The sequence below is a fragment of the Eutrigla gurnardus genome (genome assembly GCF_963514095.1).
Source record: "Eutrigla gurnardus genome assembly, chromosome: 7".
NCBI lineage: Eukaryota > Metazoa > Chordata > Actinopteri > Perciformes > Triglidae > Eutrigla > Eutrigla gurnardus.
The window spans coordinates 27260616-27283186 of record NC_139921.1 but is presented as its reverse complement, the minus strand read 5'-3'; the positions used below and the strand labels follow the sequence as shown (position 1 = coordinate 27283186).

General features: G+C 43.9%; 2 protein-coding genes across 2 annotated transcripts in view; one reads left to right on the top strand and one right to left on the bottom strand.

The window, feature by feature from the left end:
• Positions 1-22571, bottom strand: part of LOC311016147 (M1-specific T cell receptor beta chain-like) — a 57726-nt gene that overhangs the window by 23205 nt on the left and 11950 nt on the right. The window lies entirely within an intron of this gene.
• Positions 19198-22461, top strand: LOC311016093 (E3 SUMO-protein ligase ZBED1-like). The gene is made up of 2 exons (XM_084013582.1): positions 19198-20139; positions 20473-22461. Exons 1-2 carry the CDS (start codon positions 19272-19274, stop codon positions 21507-21509), a joined length of 1905 nt encoding a protein of 634 aa, XP_083869708.1. The 5' UTR covers positions 19198-19271; the 3' UTR covers positions 21510-22461.

Below are 22571 nucleotides of genomic sequence, written 5' to 3'. Positions count from 1 at the left end.
TGTTTGAATGAACGGCCGAATGCTGCATCGTTTTAAATGCTGCTGCACATTTAAGTAGGAGGTAGTTGTGATGTAGAAAGGAGGAGTGGCTTCATGTAGTTGATGTCAGTATACACTCTTCCTTAAACCTGATTCCCACACAAAAGATGTTTTGCTTTTGATAGATTTCATTAGATATTGAATGTTTTACTGTAATAACTTCCATGTCTTTGTCAGGGTTTCGGGCAAGGAGGGAGGACTCAGATGCAGAGGCAGTGTAAGTGGTCTTTATTCCACAAAAAAACTCAATAGGTGGCAAATCCTACAAAGCAAAAGGTCATGGAATCACAGACTAACTCTAAAAAAACTTAAACTACAAACAAAAATCACTCCACAGGGAGGAGAACAAGACTAGAAACATAAACTGTGAAAATACCGACTTAAAGGAAAAGTTCGGAATTTTGGACATAGGTCCTCATTTCCAACTTACCCGAGGTGATATAGGTCGGTGGAGACCGTTTTCAGCACAATTGGTCCAGTCCTTATAGTTGCCCAAGTCACCGTTGCTAACTGGTGTTGAGCTAGCGCACGTCAACGGTAACATCCAGCCTGTCACTAAAAACAGCTTTAACTGCTCCGCAGAACACCCGAGACAAATGTATTATGACGTCGGACTATCGATGTACATGTCAGTGTTGGTAGAATAATTAAAAAAATGTTTTTAACGCTGCTACGAGTACTAGCTGTCACGACTGTAGGGCGCTTAGGTTTCGTTTTTACGCACTACTACTAACACGCAAAGTAAAATTCCGCTGCTGCTGAGAAACTAGTCCCTCAAAATGTTTTATCATTGAAAATGCAAGGTTGGTTTAATTTCTAAAATGATTCTACCAACACTGACATGTACATCGATAGTCCGACGTTATAATACATTTGTCTCGGGTGTTCTGCGGAGCAGTTAAAGCTGTTTTTAGTGACAGGCTGGATGTTACCGTTGACGTGCGCTAGCTCAACACCAGTTAGCAACGGTGACTTGTGCAAATATAAGGACTGGACCAATTGTGCTTAAAACGGTCTCCACCGACCTATATCACCTCGGGTAAGTTGGAAATGAGGTCCTATGTCCAAAATTCCGAACTTTTCCTTTAACTTGGATTTCTGTGATGGCTATGAAGCGGTGTAGGAACATGACGAGACGAGAGACGTAGGACGAACTGGCACAAGACAAGGGGAGACGCAGACTTAAATACACAGAGGGATAATGGGCAACAGGTGACAACAATCAGGGATCAGGGATGACATCAGACTAGAGATAGACCGATATGTTTTTTTCAGGGCCGATACCGATACCGATTATTAGTAGTCAAGGAGGCCGATAACCGATATTCGGAGCCGATATTCATTTGCAGTAAAAGTGAAAATACTGGTGTCAAAATTTTGAATAATACAAACACCAACACTTAACTTCTTTTAAATGCCTTTAAGCATATGTTTATTAAGCAGCTTTTCAGAATTGCAACATGTATAATATAATAATAATGAACATCTGTTTAAAAATTTTAACAAAAAGTGCAGGAAGCTCCCAGGCTCAGCAGCATGTCTTAAGGATAAATGAAAACTTAAACAAATAAATATCTCCCTGAAGTTTTATACAGTAAATAAAATGTTCCAAAATTTCAATATAACTGAAATGTTATTTTATCTTCTACTCATCCTTGTTATCTAAGTTTTGAGTAGAGTCCATGGGCGTTTTGTTTTGCCAGCAATGGTCCTTTCCGCTCCCTGCCCTAAATATGTGTGTATATAGTGTACTTCTTCTGTGCCATTTATGTATTTAACTTTCTCTATCACTACAGTAACTGTTTGACCGTTCTTTTCTCTGCTCTGGACTCCTCTGTGTCTCCCGTTTGGGCAAACACAACAACTCACGGCCAAGCGTAAATCAGGCTTTCCGATTGGCTGTAAAAGCCGCTACGGGAGCCAATAGGAGTGTCCGAGACATAAACGTAACTCTATTCGTCACTAGCAAGATGGCGGATGAGAAGTGATCGACGATATACATAAACAAAACGGAGAAATGCGCCACGGAGACGAGGAGACATCTAGTCACATATTTTACAACTTTACACATTCGTTTTGTTGTCAGAAATAAATCGCACACATGGGCAAGCAGGGTACCGTTATTTATTTAGCCCCGTTTCTCTAGTTTAAGAGGGAAAAAAACGCATGTTTCTCGCGCAAACCATTACGGAGTTATGACGCTCTAAAGACAACATGATATTTTGTAGCGTATACGCCACAATGGGTCTCAGTTAACAGACACCTCTGGAGGGACTGCGAGCGAGCAGAGCTGCCGCTTATGTTTGTGTTTTGGGCTCATGGTAACGTTACTAGTAGTTATGAGTTGTAAAGGACTCCGCAGCTTCTCCACTCTGCGAAACTTTTTCTCCTCGCCGCCGCGTGTGTGAGCAGCACTGAGCATGCACAACTTTCACTGCTGATTGGCTGTTACCCATGCCATGGCTCTGTGTGTAACCAATCAGATGGTGCTGTGGGTGGGACAATGCTGGAGACAGAGTAGTGGCTGCAGACAGAGAGGCGCGGCTCCATCAGAGCCAAAATAACCCAGTTTTAGATTGATCTCTTATCGGCCGTCGGATTAAAGAAAAAGGCCGATGCCGATTTGCGTCAAAACGCTGAATATCGGCGCTGATAATCGGCCCGGCCGATAATCGGTCTATCCCTACATCAGACCAGGAAACACATGAGGAATGTCAAGTGACCTGAAACGAGAGGGGAGTTATTTTCAAAATAAAACAGGAAATGACAAGACAAAACCCAAGACGAGACATTACCTCACCGGCGTGACAGTCTTCTTCTAAACCCCTGATGATGAGAAAAGATTGTGTTGAGTTTTTGTAAAGTTCAGAGGGGATATTTGTCAGCGTGCTTCTCTTGCTGCACAGTAGTAAACTGCACTGTGCTCTTGGTTTACAAGTTTGACTATAAGAGAGCCATTCTTTGCTGTATTTCCTCCCAAATATCCTGAGATATGAAAATCCTCTTTATATTGTACTTCCATTATGGCGTCTTTAAAGTACAAATAACCAATGAGTTATTTGTACTTTGAATCCGGACCTTGTGAATCAGAAGCGACTCGATTTGGGAAATCAGTGGCGATACCCAGCCCTAAACTGTTATAATAAAGACTTTATTTTCAGCGGTTTGATACTGTGTCACATGGTTTCAGAGGTTTCCTGTTGTGTGTTCTGTTATCTGCTGGATCATTACAGCAGGTTTTTGTATGAGAGCTGCCTCCATCTTTATTACTGTGTAAAACTTGCTGCTCCAAAATATTCTCCGCTGTCTTCTGGGTGTCTCGGCTTCAGGATGTGAAGATACGCTGTTTTCTGTCCATCTCCACTCACGTTAAAGTTGCTTTGAAATGACTGCTCAACTTTGGGGTTTTTTAAATACACATAGGCAATGAGCTTGAGGGAAGTGTCTCCTGCTGAGCGCTGATACCAGAGAATCATGTTATAGCTCTGGATTTCATGTCTGAGGCTCAGCTTAACTTCATCATCTGGTTTCAATAACAGTTCAGTTGGATTCTGAAACACTTGGTCTTCTTTATTGAGGTAAACTCCTGTAAAGAGATCAAGACAGTATTAAATAATTGTGCACTTGGCATTTGATGTACTGTTACATTTATTGGATTTACAATACCTCTAATCCAGAACACGGTGATGATGGAAACGACAAGTTGAAATGGCATCATGTTGAATGTGAAACACCAACTGGGATCTCTGCAGAGCTTAGTGGGTCAGAAGGAGGGACAGGAAGTGATGAAGAGAAATCAGAGCACAGGTTCACACTGAGAAACGTTTTCATTCAGTCTGTTTGACTGACAGAGATGTGAAAAATGAAAATGCAAGATAGACATGTCGTTTGTTTGAATGAACGGCCGAATGCTGCATCGTTTTAAATGCTGCTGCACATTTAAGTAGGAAGTAGTTGTGATGTAGAAAGGAGGAGTGGCTTCATGTAGTTGATGTCAGTATACACTCTTCCTTAAACCTGATTCCCACACAAAAGATGTTTTGCTTTTGATAGATTTCATTAGATAGATATCAAATATTTTACTGTAATAGTTAAAAAGATTAAACCCACCAAAGACAAACAGTTGTATTAGCCAATAATGATGTAATTGCATCAAACCAAAGTACAACCACAAAAGCAGGTGTCTAGAACAATTCATCCACATCTTCTTCTAAACCCCTGATGATGAGAAAAGATTGTGTTGAGTTTTTGTAAAGTTCAGAGGGGATATTTGTCAGCGTGCTTCTCTTGCTGCACAGTAGTAAACTGCACTGTGCTCTTGGTTTACAAGTTTGACTATTAGAGAGCCATTCTTTGCTGTATTTCCTCCCAAATATCCTGAGATATGAAAATCCTCTTTATATGGTACTTCCATTATGGCGTCTTTAAAGTACAAATAACCAATGAGTTATTTGTACTTTGAATCCGGACCTTGTGAATCGGAAGCAAATTGATTCGGGAAATCAGTGGCGATACCAGCCCTAAACTGTTATAATAAAGACTTTATTTCCAGTGGTTTGATACTGTGTCACATGGTTTCAGAGGTTTCCTGTTGTGTGTTCTGTTATCTGCTGGATCATTACAGCAGGTTTTTGTATGAGAGCTGCCTCCATCTTTAATACTGTGTAATACTTGCTGCTCCAAAATATTCTCCGCTGTCTTCTGGGTGTCTCGGCTTCAGGATGTGAAGATACGCTGTTTTCTGTCCATCTCCACTCACATTAAAGTTGCTTTGAAATGACTGCTCAACTTTGGGGTTTTTTAAATACACGTAGGCAATGAGCTTGAGGGAAGTGTCTCCTGCTGAGCGCTGATACCAGAGAATAGTGTTATGGGTCGAGATTTCATGTCTGAGGCTCAGCTTAACTTCATCATTTGGTTTCAATAACAGTTCAGTTGGATTCTGAAACACTTGGTCTTCTTTATTGAGGTAAACTCCTGTAAAGAGATCAAGACAGTATTAAATAATTGTGCACTTGGCATTTGATGTACTGTTACATTTATTGGAATTTTTTTAAGATAATTCCAAATGGAATAGAAAAAGTAGCTTCCTGAATGTACAATACCTCTAATCCAGAACACGGTGATGATGGAAACGACAAGTTGAAATGGCATCATGTTGAATGTGAAACACCAACTGGGATCTCTGCAGAGCTTAGTGGGTCAGAAGGAGGGACAGGAAGTGATGAAGAGAAATCAGAGTACAGGTTCACACTGAGAAACTTTTTCATTCAGTCTGTTTGACTGACAGAGATGTGAAAAATGAAAATGCAAGATAGGCATGTCGTTTGTTTGAATGAACGGCCGAATGCTGCATCGTTTTAAATGCTGCTGCACATTTAAGTAGGAAGTAGTTGTGATGTAGAAAGGAGGAGTGGCTTCATGTAGTTGATGTCAGTATACACTCTTCCTTAAACCTGATTCCCACACAAAAGATCTTTTGCTTTTGATAGATTTCATCAGATATTGAATGTTTTACTGTAATAGCTTCCATGTCTTCTTATAAACCCCTGATGATGATGAGAAAAGATTGTGTTGAGTTTTTGTAAAGTTCAGAGGGGATATTTGTCAGCGTGCTTCTCTTGCTGCACAGTAGTAAACTGCACTGTGCTCTTGGTTTACAAGTTTGACTATAAGAGAGCCATTCTTTGCTGTATTTCCTCCCAAATATCCTGAGATATGAAAATCCTCTTTATATGGTACTTCCATTATGGCGTCTTTAAAGTACAAATAACCAATGAGTTATTTGTACTTTGAATCCGGACCTTGTGAATCGGAAGCGAATTGATTCGGAAAATCAGTGGCGATACCCAGCCCTAAACTGTTATAATAAAGACTTTATTTTCAGCAGTTTGATACTGTGTCACAGGGCCCTAGTTTCGTGGCGCAGCACAGGGTGGCGGAGCCGGCGCAATGCAAGTTTCGACCCGCGCAGCCTTGCGCACGGTCAGTTTGGCAGTTTGGTGGATCGCCTGCGCCAAGATGGGTGTGGCGGCGCAGCAGGGGGAGGCGGGGCGCGTTTCGGATCGCATGCATTTGCGCCGATGCATGCACAAGACTTGAGAGGATCCGCCGGAACTCGTCATAAACACGCCAAGTTCCCACTACGTCAAGTCGGACACAGGTGCACTTCACGGACTTTTTTTTTTTTTTTTTTTAATTTAAACTTTATTAATAATTGTATACATAACATAAACTATCGCGCCAGGGGAAACTTCACGGACTTTGCACAAAGAATATGGTCTGCCCAGTGGCGCTGACTTTCTTCGTCGCTGACGAACTCGAGCCGAGGCATTTGAAATCCCGTTGTTGACGGAGGCTGAGGAATTTTCTCACGTGGGAAATACCACGTGATAATTCTAACCAACTAGGGCAACGTTGAGGGGAGTGTCTTATGTCCGCACTTATTTCAGACCATCTGCAGAGAAAAGCATGCGAAGGGAGGTACCTGGAGATACCGCGAGTTTTTAAAGTCATGTGACATGTCGCAAAGGGAAGTTATCACCAGCATTTGTGACGTTTTTTTCCCAGAATGCCTTGTTTTGCGAGGCAAATGCATGCGCATGCTTGATTCGAAACAAGCCTACAGATTCAGCTTGGCGTAGCGGAGGTTTCGTGGCAAAAAGCCTCGCCGAGACTGCGCTGAAAGCTCGCCAGCTCCAACCTGGTCTACTTTCGGCGCAAGGCGTAAATAAAGTCCATTCATTCAATGCGAATCACAGGGCGCGTTTCGGATCGCATGCATTTGCGCCGATGCATGCACGAGACTTGAGAGGATACGCCGGAACTCGTCATAAACACGCCAAGTTCTCACCACGTCAAGTCGGACACAGGTGCACTTCACTGACTTTTAAAAAAAAAAAAATTATTTAAACTTGATTAATAATTGTATACATAACAAAAACTATCGCGCCAGGGGAAACTTCACGGACTTTGCACAAAGAATATGGTCTGCCCAGTGGCGCTGGCTTTCTTCGTCGCTGACGAACTCGAGCCGAAGCATTTGAAGTCCCGTTGTTGACGGAGGCTGAGGCATTTTCTCACGTGGGAAATACCACGTGATAATTCTAACCAACTAGGGCAACGTTGAGGGGAGTGTCTTATGTCCGCACTTATTTCAGACCATCTGCACAGAAAAGCATGCGAAAGGAGGTACCTGGAGATACCGCAAGTTTTTAAAGTCATGTGACATGTCGCAAAGGGAAGTTATCACCAGCATTTGTGATGTTTTTTTCCCAGAATGCCTTGTTTTGCGAGGCAAATGCATGCGCATGCTTGATTCGAAACAAGCCTACAGCTGGCGGAGTGGAAGTTTGGCTGACGGCGCGCAGTGTGCACACGTCACCGACACCTCACAGGCAGGTTTCCACAGTTCCAGGCACATTTAAATGCAATAAATAATCACAACAAACACTATTTAATGCAACTGATTGAATCAACACGTGAATTTATATCTATATAGATTGTCCCGTCACATCTGACGTCAGATCAAAGGCGGATGGCACGCGTAACGGAAACTCAGCCTCTCGGACCAAAACATCTCCCTCTCTCTCTCCTGTTTTTTATAATATCGGCATTGTTATTACTATGATACGCGTGGTGGGAGCGGCGGCGCTGCTTCTGTCATCGGCTTGTCAAGTGACGGAACTTGCACTGAACCTCCCCTAACGCATTAAAGGAGAGGAGAGGAGCTCATTTGATTGGTGAAGATCTGAATCGGCTGTATTAATCCCAGTCCACGCCTCGTCTCCTCCTCGTCTCCCACTCACGCCTTCTTCTCCTCCCTCTTTCCCACTTGCGCGGGTGGGCGAGACGGGAGGTGTGCCTGCGCGAGCCTGCGCGGTGCACGAAACTTGCAAGGTCCAGGCGGACACACTCCGTCGGCGCGGCGCAGGTGCGCTGAAAGCTGACTGCGCCTGGTCTACGAATCTAGGGCCCATGGTTTCAGAGGTTTCCTGTTGTGTGTTCTGTTATCTGCTGGATCATTACAGCAGGTTTTTGTATGAGAGCTGCCTCCATCTTTATTACTGTGTAATACTTGCTGCTCCAAAATATTCTCCGCTGTCTTCTGGGTGTCTCGGCTTCAGGATGTGAAGATACGCTGTTTTCTGTCCATCTCCACTCACGTTAAAGTTGCTTTGAAATGACTGCTCAACAAAGGGGGTTTTAACATACATGTAGGCAATCAGCTTGAGGGAAGTGTCTCCTGCTGAGCGCTGATACCAGAGAATCATGTTATAGTACGGGATTTCATGTCTGAGGCTCAGCTTAACTTCATCATTTGGTTTCAATAACAGTTCAGTTGGATTCTGAAACACTTGGTCTTCTTTATTGAGGTAAACACCTGTAAAGAGATCAAGACAGTATTAAATAATTGTGCACTTGGCATTTGATGTACTGTTACATTTATTGGATTATTTTTTTTAAATAATTCCAAATGAAATAGAAAAAGTAGCTTCCTGAATGTACAATACCTCTAATCCAGAACACGGTGATGATGGAAACGACAAGTTGAAATGGCATCATGTTGAATGTGAAACACCAACTGGGATCTCTGCAGAGCTTAGTGGGTCAGAAGGAGGGACAGGAAGTGATGAAGACAAATCAGAGCACAGGTTCACACTGAGAAACTTTTTCATTCAGTCTGTTTGACTGACAGAGATGTGAAAAATGAATATGCAAGATAGGCATGTCGTTTGTTTGAATGAACGGCCGAATGCTGCATCGTTTTAAATGCTGCTGCACATTTAAGTAGGAAGTAGTTGTGATGTAGAAAGGAGGAGTGGCTTCATGTAGTTGATGTCAGTATACACTCTTCCTTAAACCTGATTCCCACACAAAAGATGTTTTGCTTTTGATAGATTTCATTAGATATTGAATGTTTTACTGTAATAGCTTCCATGTCTTCTTATAAACCCCTGATGATGATGAGAAAAGATTGTGTTGAGTTTTTGTAAAGTTCAGAGGGGATATTTGTCAGCGTGCTTCTCTTGCTGCACAGTAGTAAACTGCACTGTGCTCTTGGTTTACAAGTTTGACTATAAGAGAGCCATTCTTTGCTGTATCTCCTCCCAAATATCCTGAGATATGAAAATCCTCTTTATATGGTACTTCCATTATGGCGTCTTTAAAGTACAAATAACCAATGAGTTATTTGTACTTTGAATCCGGACCTTGTGAATCGGAAGCGAACCGATTTGGGAAATCAGTGGCGATACCCAGCCCTAAACTGTTATAATAAAGACTTTATTTTCAGCGGTTTGATACTGTGTCACATGGTTTCAGAGGTTTCCTGTTGTGTGTTCTGTTATCTGCTGGATCATTACAGCAGGTTTTTGTATGAGAGCTGCCTCCATCTTTATTACTGTGTAATACTTGCTGCTCCAAAATATTCTCCACTGTCTTCTGGGTGTCTCGGCTTCAGGATGTGAAGATACGCTGTTTTCTGTCCATCTCCACTCACATTAAAGTTGCTTTGAAATGACTGCTCAACTTTGGGGGTTTTAACAAACATGTAGGCAATCAGCTTGAGGGAAGTGTCTCCTGCTGAGCGCTGATACCAGAGAATAGTGTTATGGGTCGAGATTTCATGTCTGAGGCTCAGCTTAACTTCATCATCTGGTTTCAATAACAGTTCAGTTGGATTCTGAAACACTTGGTCTTCTTTATTGAGGTAAACTCCTGTAAAGAGATCAAGACAGTAATAAATAATTGTGCACTTGGCATTTGATGTACTGTTACATTCATTGGATTATTTTTTTAGATGATTCCAAATGGAATAGAAAAAGTAGCTTCCTGAATGTACAATACCTCTAATCCAGAACACGGTGATGATGGAAACGACAAGTTGAAATGGCATCATGTTGAATGTGAAACACCAACTGGGATCTCTGCAGAGCTTAGTGGGTCAGAAGGAGGGACAGGAAGTGATGAAGAGAAATCAGAGCACAGGTTCACACTGAGAAACGTTTTCATTCAGTCTGTTTGACTGACAGAGATGTGAAAAATGAAAATGCAAGATAGGCATGTCGTTTGTTTGAATGAACGGCCGAATGCTGCATCGTTTTAAATGCTGCTGCACATTTAAGTAGGAAGTAGTTGTGATGTAGAAAGGAGGAGTGGCTTCATGTAGTTGATGTCAGTATACACTCTTCCTTAAACCTGATTCCCACACAAAAGATGTTCTGCTTTTGATAGATTTCATCAGATATTAAATGTTTTACTGTAATAGCTTCCATGTCTTCTTATAAACCCCTGATGATGATGAGAAAAGATTGTGTTGAGGTTTTGTAAAGTTCAGAGGGGATATTTGTCAGCGTGCTTCTCTTGCTGCACAGTAGTAAACTGCACTGTGCTCTTGGTTTACAAGTTTGACTATAAGAGAGCCATTCTTTGCTGTATTTCCTCCCAAATATCCTGAGATATGAAAATCCTCTTTATATGGTACTTCCATTATGGCGTCTTTAAAGTACAAATAATAGGGTTGCACATCTCTTTGTGATAAACGGTTCGATATGCATCTAGATACACAGGTTACGATTCGATTCAAAAACGATATCCTTTTATTACAGTTCGATTCGAATCGATTCCATACAGTGTAAGAATAATACGATTCGTTTCTACGGTTAATATTTGTTGTAGATATTTTATAAAATAAAGAGGCCGATTCTATGAAAGTGACAGTACAATAGTTTCTTTTCAAATATGTAAAATACTACATATCCCCAAGCATTGTGGCTGTACGGCACAGGCAAAGAAAAAAATAAATAAACAGAACAACAAAATCACATGTCAATGTATTTATTTTTAGACATGGACCAAAAAAAAGTCTGGCTAAATCGTTGGATGGCGGTCACAGGACAGTGTCGTGGACGCTACCCGTGCTGCGGCCGCCTCTTGTGGCGCAAGTTGAGACACAAGCGTTTGACATTCAAAGCCATCCGTCTCTCACGTGCGGTCGCGGAGTGCCTGCGGTCACACGGCAGCGTCGCAGCCGCCTACCTGTGCTGCGCCCGCCTCTCCACCTCCTCCATGATCCGTGTTGTCCCTTGTTTATCACTCATACAAGCTAGCCAGCTACGGCGTTTCACCGGCAGCTTCAGCTCTCGCGTTGTTTTAGAGACGCTGGTGTAATGCCGGCCAACCGCTTCAAAGTCTCACGATACCCGATCCATGACTCTGTAACCGATTCATCTAGGAATTCATTGATAATTCGTATCGATTGAGGAGGCTGCTACCGATGCAGCCGTATCTCCCACTTGTTGAATCGAATATCCGGTCGCATCGGTTTATCGTTCACAACTCTAACAAATAACCAATGAGATATTTGTACTTTGAATCTGGACCTTGTGAATCTGAAGCGAATTGATTTGGGAAATCAGTGGCGATACCCAGCCCTAAACTGTTATAATAAAGACTTTATTTTCAGCGGTTTGATACTGTGTCACATGGTTTCAGAGGTTTCCTGTTGTGTGTTCTGTTATCTGCTGGATCATTACAGCAGGTTTTTGTATGAGAGCTGCCTCCATCTTTATTACTGTGTAATACTTGCTGATCCAAAATATTCTCCGCTGTCTTCAGGGTGTCTCGGCTTCAGGATGTGAAGATACGCTGTTTTCTGTCCATCTCCACTCACGTTAAAGTTGCTTTGAAATGACGGCTCAACGGTGAGGCTTTTAAAATACATGTAAGCAATCAGCTTGAGGGAAGTGTCTCCTGCTGAGCGCTGATACCAGAGAATCATGTTATAGCTCTGGATTTCATGTCTGAGGCTCAGCCTAACTTCATCATTTGGTTTCAATAACAGTTCAGTTGGATTCTGAAACACTTGGTCTTCTTTATTGAGGTAAACTCCTGTAAAGAGATCAAGACAGTATTAAATAATTGTGCACTTGGCATTTGATGTACTGTTACATTTATTGGATTATTTTTTTAAGATAATTCCAAATGGAATAGAAAAAGTAGCTTCCTGAATGTACAATACCTCTAATCCAGAACACGGTGATGATGGAAACGACAAGTTGAAATGGCATCATGTTGAATGTGAAACACCAACTGGGATCTCTGCAGAGCTTAGTGGGTCAGAAGGAGGGACAGGAAGTGATGAAGACAAATCAGAGCACAGGTTCACACTGAGAAACGTTTTCATTCAGTCTGTTTGACTGACAGAGATGTGAAAAATGAAAATGCAAGATAGGCATGTCGTTTGTTTGAATGAACGGCCGAATGCTGCATCGTTTTAAATGCTGCTGCACATTTAAGTAGGAAGTAGTTGTGATGTAGAAAGGAGGAGTGGCTTCATGTAGTTGATGTCAGTATACACTCTTCCTTAAACCTGATTCCCACACAAAAGATGTTTTGCTTTTGATAGATTTCATCAGATATTAAATGTTTTACTGTAATAGCTTCCATGTCTTCTTATAAACCCCTGATGATGAGAAAAGATTGTGTTGAGTTTTTGTAAAGTTCAGAGGGGATATTTGTCAGCGTGCTTCTCCTGCTGCACAGTAGTAAACTGCACTGTGCTCTTGGTTTACAAGTTTGACTATAAGATTTACATTTACATTTACATTTAGGTCATTTAGCAGACGCTTTTGTCCAAAGCGACTTACAATAAGTACATTTGTCAAAAGAAGGAAACAAAGAAACCACGACGTATCATTGCCGATGCAGTAAGAGCTAAAAATAGAACAAGTGTTAGGTCCTCATCTGAGTAAAGTAGTACTTCAAGAGTAACAGTGCTACGATCCGAGTGCTATAGGTACGTTTTTTTTTTTTTTTGCGGGGGGGGGGGGGGGGGGGGGGGTGTCGAGGGAGGGTGTTAGTGGGTCATGCTATGTAGAGTCGAGGTGAAGTCTGAACAGGTGAGTCTTGAGCCTTTTTCGGAAGATGGCAAATGACTCTGCTGTCCTGACATTGGTCGGGAGTTCGTTCCACCACCGAGGCGCCAGAACAGAGAAGAGTCTGGACTTTGCTGAGCGACATTTGTTTGATTTCAGCGATGGTGGTACCAGCCGGCCAGCTGAAGTAGAGGAGCGGAGTGCTCGCTTCGGGGCATGAGGTTTGACCAGTGTTTGAAGGTAGGCAGGTGCCGTTCCATTGATGGCCCTGAAGGCCAGTGTCATCGTCTTGAATTGGATGCGTGCTGCAACAGGGAGCCAGTGGAGGTCACGGAGGAGGGGGGTCACGTGGGAGAATTTGGGTAGATTGAAGATAAGGCGTGCTGCAGCGTTCTGGATACGCTGCAATGGTTTAATCGCAGAGGCCGGGAGTCCGGCCAGGAGAGAGTTGCAGTAGTCAAGGCGGGAGATGACCAGTGCTTGGACCAAGAGCTGCGTTGCATCCTTTGTGAGGAAGGTCCGAATCCTGCGGATATTGTAGAGGGCAAATCTGCAGGATCGGGCCACAGCAGTGATGTTGGGGGTGCAGGATAGTTGGTCATCGAGGATTACACCCAGGTTCCTCGCAGTTGAGGAAGGAAATACTGTGATGCCCTCAACAGTGACCGACAGGTCCATGCGAGGGCAGTCTTTCCCTGGGATGAAGAGGAGTTCGGTTTTATTCAGGTTAAGCTTGAGGTGATGTGCAGTTGTCCAGACAGAGATGTCAGCCAGACAGTCCAAGATGCGAGTTGCAATGTGAGTGTCAGAGGACGGGGGAAAAGAGAGGAACAGCTGGGTGTCATCAGCGTAGCAATGGTAGGAGAATCCATGCGATGTGATAACAGAACCTAGTGATCTGGTGTATAGTGAGAACAGAAGCGGTCCTAATACTGAGCCTTGAGGGACACCCGTGTCCAGAGAGCAGGGTTTGGACATAGAGACATTCCATGTGACCTGAAAGGTGCGGTTTGTCAGGTATGATGTAAACCAGGTGAGAGCAGAGTCGGTTATGCCAAGTTCAGCCAGAGTGGAGAGGAGAATTTGGTGGTTGACTGTGTCGAATGCAGCAGATAGGTCAAGGAGAATGAGAACGGAGGAGTTGGATGATGTTTTGGCGTCTCGCAGGGACTCGGTCACCGTGAGGAGGGCCGTCTCAGTGGAGTGAGCAGTCCTGAATCCTGATTGGTTAGGGTCTAGGAGGTTCTTCCGCAAGAGATAGGATGACAGTTGGTTGTAGGCAGCACGTTCCAAGGTTTTAGAGAGGAATGAAAGAAGAGATACAGGTCTGTAGCTTTGGATGTCAGTAGCGTCAAGGGTGGGTTTTTTCAGGAGAGGCTTCACGATAGCGGTCTTAAAATCCGCTGGAATGACACCTGAGGTGAGGGAGGAGTTGATCAGGGTGGTGAGGAATGGCAAGATGTCGTGTGAGATGTCCTGGAGAAGAGAGGAGGGAATCGGGTCAAGGGAGCAGGTGGTGGCACGGTTAGATGTAACAAGTGCGTGAACGTCTTCAGAGGTGAGGGGGCTAAAGCTGGTAAGACCATCCGAGTTGAGAGTTGGGGGAGATGTCTTCTGGGAGGGAATAGGCGTGAATGAGGAGCTGATGTCATTTACTTTCTTGGTAAAGTAAGTTGCAAAGTCATCGGCAGGAAGGAAGGAAGGGGGCGGAGGGGTAGGAGGGGTGAGGAGGGAAGAGAACATGGAGAAGAGTTTCCTGGGGTTGGAGGCAGAAGAGTTGATCTTTGCCAGGTAGAAGGCAGATTTAGCTGCCGAAACAGTTGAGGTGAAGTCAGAGAGGAGGAGGTGGTAGTGAGCAAGGTCCTCGTGCTGTCCCGATTTCTTCCATTTTCTCTCTGACGCTCGCAACAATGATCTGTTGGTTCGCAGAGGTTCAGACAGCCAGGGAGGGGGGGGGAGATGATCGCGCCGGTCGTGAGATTGGGGGACAGAGAGTGTCCAAAGAAGAGGCGAGTGAGGACATCAGGATAGAGGAGGCTTCCTCAGTAGGCATTAAGGAGAACTGTTCCGAGGATGGGAGCGAGGAGATAACAGTTGAGGAGAGAGCGGAGGGAGTGAGGGATTTCAGGTTGCGGCGGCTGGTGACCATTCGAGGCGTAGAGGGGAGGGATGAGGTGGGCTTCATGGGGAGGGAGAAAGTCACAAAGTGGTGGTCGGACACGGTGAGCGGGGTAACAGAGATTGCCGAGATGCCACAGGATCTTGTGAAGACAAGGTCAAGTTGGTTCCCGGCCCGGTGAGTTGGTGGAGAGGGGGAGAGTGTAAGGTCAAATGCGGAAAAGAAGTCAATGAATTCAGATGAATGCAGCTTTCCCGGGTGGATGTTGAAGTCACCGAGGACGACGAGCGGTGTGCCATCATCAGGGGAGCAGCTCAGGAGGGCATCCATCTCATCCAAAAAGTCACCGAGAGGACCGGGTGGGCGATAGATCACTATGATGTTGAGTTTGAAAGGAATGGTGACAGCGACGGCGTGAAATTCAAGCGTAGATCGGGGTAGGTGGTCGAGAGGAAGGACCTGGTAGGACCATGTGGGTGAGATGAGGAGCCCAGTTCCTCCTCCACGCCCTGTTCGTCTTGGGGAGTGTGAAAACGAGTAGGCAGTTGAAAGGGCAGCTGGAGTGGCAGTGTTTTCTGGGGTGATCCAGGTCTCTGTGAGGGCCAGGAAGTGGAGAGACTGCAGGGAGGCATAGGCTGAGATGGTGTCCGCCTTCTTGACTGCAGACTGGCAGTTCCACAGCCCCCCTAGTACTTCAAGTTCCTTACCGGTGGAGATTGGTGGGTAGCAGAGATTGGATGGGTTACAGCCTCGAATGAAGGGACTTCGGTAAAATCTTCTCCAGTGCGATGTCCTGACTGGGATAAGACACATGGCTGCGAGGAGGGGGGGGGGGGGGGGGTTGAGATGTTATACCTACCTCAATGGGCTTCCTCGATGGACTCCCACAGATAGACTCCCTTGTCTAAGAGAGCCATTCTTTGCTGTATTTCCTCCCAAATATCCTGAGATATGAAAATCCTCTTTATATGGTACTTCCATTATGGCGTCTTTAAAGTACAAATAACCAATGAGTTATTTGTATTTTGAATCCGGACCTTGTGAATCGGAAGCAAATCGATTCGGGAAATCAGTGGCGATACCCAGCCCTAAACTGTTATAATAAAGACTTTATTTTCAGTGGTTTGATACTGTGTCACATGGTTTCAGAGGTTTCCTGTTGTGTGTTCTGTTATCTGCTGGATCATTACAGCAGGTTTTTGTATGAGAGCTGCCTCCATCTTTATTACTGTGCAATACTTGCTGCTCCAAAATATTCTCCGCTGTCTTCTGGGTGTCTCGGCTTCAGGATGTGAAGATACGCTGTTTTCTGTCCATCTCCACTCACATTAAAGTTGCTTTGAAATGACGGCTCAACGGTGAGGCTTTTATAATACACGTAGGCAATCAGCTTGAGGGAAGTGTCTCCTGCTGAGCGCTGATACCAGAGAATAGTGTTATGGGTCGAGATTTCATGTCTGAGGCTCAGCTTAACTTCATCATTTGGTTTCAATAACAGTTCAGTTGGATTCTGAAACACTTGGTCTTCTTTATTGAGGTAAACTCCTGTAAAGAGATCAAGACAGTATTAAATAATTGTGCACTTGGCATTTGATGTACTGTTACATTTATTGGATGTACAATACCTCTAATCCAGAACACGGTGATGATGGAAACGACAAGTTGAAATGGCATCATGTTGAATGTGAAACACCAACTGGGATCTCTGCAGAGCTTAGTGGGTCAGAAGGAGGGACAGGAAGTGATGAAGGGAAATCAGAGCACAGGTTCACACTGAGAAACTTTTTCATTCAGTCTGTTTGACTGACAGAGATGTGAAAAATGAAAATGCAAGATAGACATGTCGTTTGTTTGAATGAACGGCCGAATGCTGCGTTGTTTTAAATGCTGCTGCACATTTAAGTAGGAAGTAGTTGTGATGTAGAAAGGAGGAGTGGCTTCATGTAGTTGATGTCAGTATACACTCTTCCTTAAACCTGATTCCCACACAAAAGATGTTCTGCTTTTGATAGATTTAATCAGATATTAAATGTTTTACTGTAATAGCTTCCATGTCTTCTTATAAACCCCTGATGATGAGAAAAGATTGTGTTGAGTTTTTGTAAAGTTCAGAGGGGATATTTGTCAGCGTGCTTCTCTTGCTGCACAGTAGTAAACTGCACTTTGCTCTTGGTTTACAAGTTTGACTATAAGAGAGCCATTCTTTGCTGTATCTCCTCCCAAATATCCTGAGATATGAAAATCCTCTTTATATGGTACTTCCATTATGGCGTCTTGAAAGTACAAATAACCAATGAGTTATTTGTACTTTGAATCCGGACCTTGTGAATCGGAAGCGAATCGATTCGGGAAATCAGTGGCGATACCCAGCCCTAAACTGTTATAATAAAGACTTTATTTTCAGCGGTTTGATACTGTGTCACATGGGGCCCTAGTTTCGTGGCGCAGCGCAGGGCGGCGCAGGGTGGCGGAGCCGGCGCAATGCAAGTTTCGACCCGCGCAGCCTTGCGCACGGTCAGTTTGGCAGTTTGGTGGATCGCCTGCGCCAAGATGGGTGTGGCGGCGCAGCAGGGGGAGGCGTCACAGATTCAGCTTGGCGTAGCGGAAGTTTCGTGGCAAAAAGCCTCGCCGAGACTGCGCTGAAAGCTCGCCAGCTCCAACCTGGTCTACTTTCAGCGCAAGGCGTAAATAAAGTCTATTCATTCAATGCTAATCACAGCTGGCGGAGTGGAAGTTTGGCTGACTGCGCGCAGTGTGCACACGTCACCGACACCTCACAGGCAGGTTTCCACAGTTCCAGGCACATTTAAATGCAATAAATAATCACAACAAACACTATTTAATGCAACTAATTGAATCAACACGTGAATTTATATCTATATAGATTGTCCCGTCACATCTGACGTCAGATCAAAGGCGGATGGCACGCGTAACGGAAACTCAGCCTCTCGGACCAAAACATGTCCCTCTCTCTCTCCTGTTTTTTATAATATCGGCATTGTTATTATTATGACACGCGTGGTGGGAGTAGCGGCGCTGCTTCTGTCATCGGCTTGTCAAGTGACGGAACTTGCACTGAACCTCCCCTAACGCATTAAAGGTGAGGAGAGGAGCTCATTTGATTGGTGAAGATCTGAATCGGCTGTATTAATCCCAGTCCACGCCTCGTCTCCTCCTCGTCTCCCATTCACGCCTTCTTCTCCTCCCTCTTTCCCACTTGCGCCGGTGGGCGAGACGGGAGGTGTGCCTGCGCGAGCCTGCGCGGTGCACGAAACTCGCAAAGTCCAGGCGGACACACCCCGTCGGCGCGGCGCAGGTGCGCTGAAAGCTGACTGCGCCTGGTCTACGAAACTAGGGCCCATGGTTTCAGAGGTTTCCTGTTGTGTGTTCTGTTATCTGCTGGATCATTACAGCAGGTTTTTGTATGAGAGCTGCCTCCATCTTTATTACTGTGTAATACTTGCTGCTCCAAAATATTCTCCGCTGTCTTCTGGGTGTCTCGGCTTCAGGATGTGAAGATACGCTGTTTTCTGTCCATCTCCACTCACATTAAAGTGGCTTTGAAATGATGGCTCAACTATGGGGGCGTTAACATACATGTAGGCAATCAGCTTGAGGGAAGTGTCTCCTGCTGAGCGCTGATACCAGAGAATCATGTAATAGTTCGGGATTTCATGTCTGAGGCTCAGCTTAACTTCATCATTCGGTTTCAATAACAGTTCAGTTGGATTCTGAAACACTTGGTCTTCTTTATTGAGGTAAACACCTGTAAAGAGATCAAGACAGTATTAAATAATTGTGCACTTGGCATTTGATGTACTGTTACATTTATTGGATGTACAATACCTCTAATCCAGAACACGGTGATGATGGAAACGACAAGTTGAAATGGCATCATGTTGAATGTGAAACACCAACTGAGATCTCTGCAGAGCTTAGTGGGTCAGAAGGAGGGACAGGAAGTGATGAAGGGAAATCAGAGCACAGGTTCACACTGAGAAACGTTTTCATTCAGTCTGTTTGACTGACAGAGATGTGAAAAATTTAAATGCAAGATAGACATGTCGTTTGTTTGAATGAACGGCCGAATGCTGCATCGTTTTAAATGCTGCTGCTAGGGCTGCGCGGTATACGCGGTATTTGCGGTACACGGTAGAAAATTTGGCCCACGGTAGAGATTTGCGCAGTACCGTCCTACCGTCGATGACGTCATCACCACCTGCCTCAGAGTGAAAATGGCTGCAAGCACAGAGACAGCGGAGAAGGAGGAGCTGGTGAAAAAAAACGGTGCCACGTCAGTGATTTGGACGTGGTTTGGCTTTAAAAAGTCGGATGTGGAGCAGAAAAAAGTTATTTGCAAGATGTGTGGAATAACTGTGACCGCCAACAAAGGTAACACGAGCAATTTGTTTTCCCATCTGAAGTCAAAGCATGCGCTCGAGTATGTAGAGAGCCAGAGGCTGCGCTCGGCTCAAACACCTGCCAACACAGTGGGAAACAAAAACGTTTCGCCCGCTACCCAACAGCAGCCCTCCATTGCGGAAGCTTTTTCCAAGAGTATTCCATATGACAGAAAGAGCAAGCGATGGAATGACATAACAAGAGCCATCACAACACACTTGTGCAAAGATATGGTCCCTTTCCAAACAGTGGAGCGCAGCGGGTTTAAAGACATGATTAAAACCCTTGATCCACGATACGAACCTCCAAGCCGCAAGTATTTTACAGAGAAAGAAATGCCCAAACTGTATGGCCAGCTCCGAGAGAGAGTTGAGAATGACCTCCGTGAATTAAAATACTACGCAACTACTACGGACTTGTGGTCGAGTCGCACCATGGAGCCTTATATCAGCCTCACGATTCACTACATTACTGATGAGTGGAAATTGGCCAGCAGGTGCTTGCAGACTTCGTATTTCCCTGATGACCATACGGGTGAGGCAATAGCAGAAGGATTAAAGGACGCGCTGGAGACATGGGGCCTCAGGGAAGAATCCCAAGTGTGTATTACCACCGACAACGGCACAAACGTGGTGAAGGCAGCGGCGCTGAACGACTGGAGAAGACTGCAGTGCTTCGGGCACAGGCTGCACCTCGCCATTGGTAGGTTAAAAGTGTAACATTATACACTATAATTTGCATTTCCAAAACTTGTGTGTGTGTTTAGGGTGATTCACATTACTTAATTACAGGACAATTCTTTGTACCTGCTTTTAGTGATGTTTAAAGAAATGGAATTACCGGTACATATACCCTGATAATATGGACACTGATAAAGATCATTTTAAGTATCACACCTCCATGGTGTAAAATTATTCTGATTCATTTATTTAATCTGTTATCAGATAACTGTATCGTAATTTTATGTTTTGTTGGAAGAGATGTCTGATGCTCTGTGGATTAAACTAAAGTAATAACTTTTATCTTTGTTAACAGAGAGAAGTGTGAAAGATCCTCGTGTGGAGCGAGCAGTTGGTGTGTGTAAAAGGATTGTGAGTGCTTTTTCATACACGTGGAAAAGAAAGAGAGAATTGGCCGCTGCCCAGGCTGACCTACACCTGCCTCCTCACAGGCTCATCACTGAAACACCAACAAGGTGGGGGTCACGACAACAGATGATACAGCGGGTTCTTGAACAGGAGAAGGCCATATCACAGGTCCTGAAAGCAGATAAAAAGACCAGACATCTGGTACCTGTTTGGCAGGACATTGATGTTTGGGAATCTGTGAACAAGACCCTCAGCCCTCTAATGGAGTTCACCGATGCACTGTCTGGGGAGGAGTACGTCAGTGTGTCATACCTCAAACCTGTACTTCATCTGCTGAACAATACAGTTCTTGCTCACTCTGAGGATGACACAGACCTGACAAAACACATGAAGACGGCCATCCTCCAGTATCTTAATGATAAGTACTCTGACCCTGCTACCAATGACCTGCTGGACATGGCCTCCTTTGCTGATCCACGCTTTAAAGACTCATACATAGCTGAAGACAGAAAGGAATACATCAAGACCAGAGCAGCAGCTGAAATTCAAGCACTGCTTGTGATGCAAGCTGAAGCTGTACCTGCCACAGAATCACCCCCAGGAACAAGCACTGCAGCTGCTGGTGGAGCTGTGGAGAGAGAGGCTAAGAAGGTGAAACGAAGTCTGGGCAGTTTTTTCAAAAAAGCATCCACTCAGCCTGGCCCAGCTGCTCTCTCTGACAGAGATGCCATTGAAGTTGAGATAAAAAGCTACCTGCAGTCAGTGGAGGTTGATGGAGAAGCTAACCCATTAGAGTGGTGGAGGCTGCACCAGACAAATTTTCCAAGGTTGGCAAACCTTGCAAAGAAATATCTTTGCATTCCTGCCACCAGTGCCCCATCAGAGAGGGCATTTAGCACTGGTGGCAACATTGTCACATGCCACAGGTCTGCATTAAAGCCAGAGACCGTGGACAAGCTTGTGTTCCTGGCTAACAACCTATAAGAGGACGTGAACTTGGGAAGCAAGTGAACTGGAGACTGGAGTAAACACTAAAGTTCAGTGTTTATGATGGCAGCTTGTGAGTTTAATTTGAAATATGCTGCTTTTTGTTTTTGTTTGTTTTTTTAACTGAAAAGGTGCTAAGTGTACTGTAAGAGTTTTTCTTTCTTAAAAATATATTGTTCAGTGACACTACATAAGCCAAACAAAAGCCTGTCTACTTGAAGTAGTGTTATTTAGAATTTTATTTTTGTGTTCTTTTAAGATGTGGAAAATTTGTTTGGTAACTTTTGCAGTTTTGGATTACAGAAAAAAAACCTTATTGTTGGCAAACAAAGTTAAGTGTTTGCAGCTTGATTCTAATTTGAAATATGCTGCTTTTTTTTGTTTTTTACAGAAAATATGCTAAGATTACTGTAAGTGTTTCTTTTTAAAAATATCTGCAGCTGCAACTTAAGAAATCAATGTTCAGTGACACTTTTGCACGCCAGAACAAAAGCCTGTTCTGTGTACTTGAAGTAGTGTTATTTAGAATATCTTTTTTTATTTTTGTGTTCTTTAAAATATGAAAAATGTGATGTTTGGTAACTTTTGCACTATTTTGGATTACAGAACCTTTTCACTGTTTTTGCCATTTGCCTTATAGAAAACCTCTCTTACTTGAAGTACTGTTTACAATGTCCACTTTATTTTTGTATTATTGAAAAATGTTGTACCTCTGAGGTACTTCTGTTCTTACTTTTCTTCTTCTGCACAATAAATGCTCTAAAAATTACATTATATCTTTGCTTTTTTTGTTGTTTTTTAAAATCAACTTGGCTTTGCTAAGGGACATTAAAACCCATTCAGAAACATTTATGTTATAATTTATACACTTAAATATATATCGTGATATATACCGTTACCGTGAAGGGATTCAATTTATACCGTGATATGAATTTAAGGTCATACCGCCCAGCCCTAGCTGCTGCACATTTAAGTAGGAAGTAGTTGTGATGTAGAAAGGAGGATTGGCTTCATGTAGTTGATGTCAGTATACACTCTTCCTTAAACCTGATTCCCACA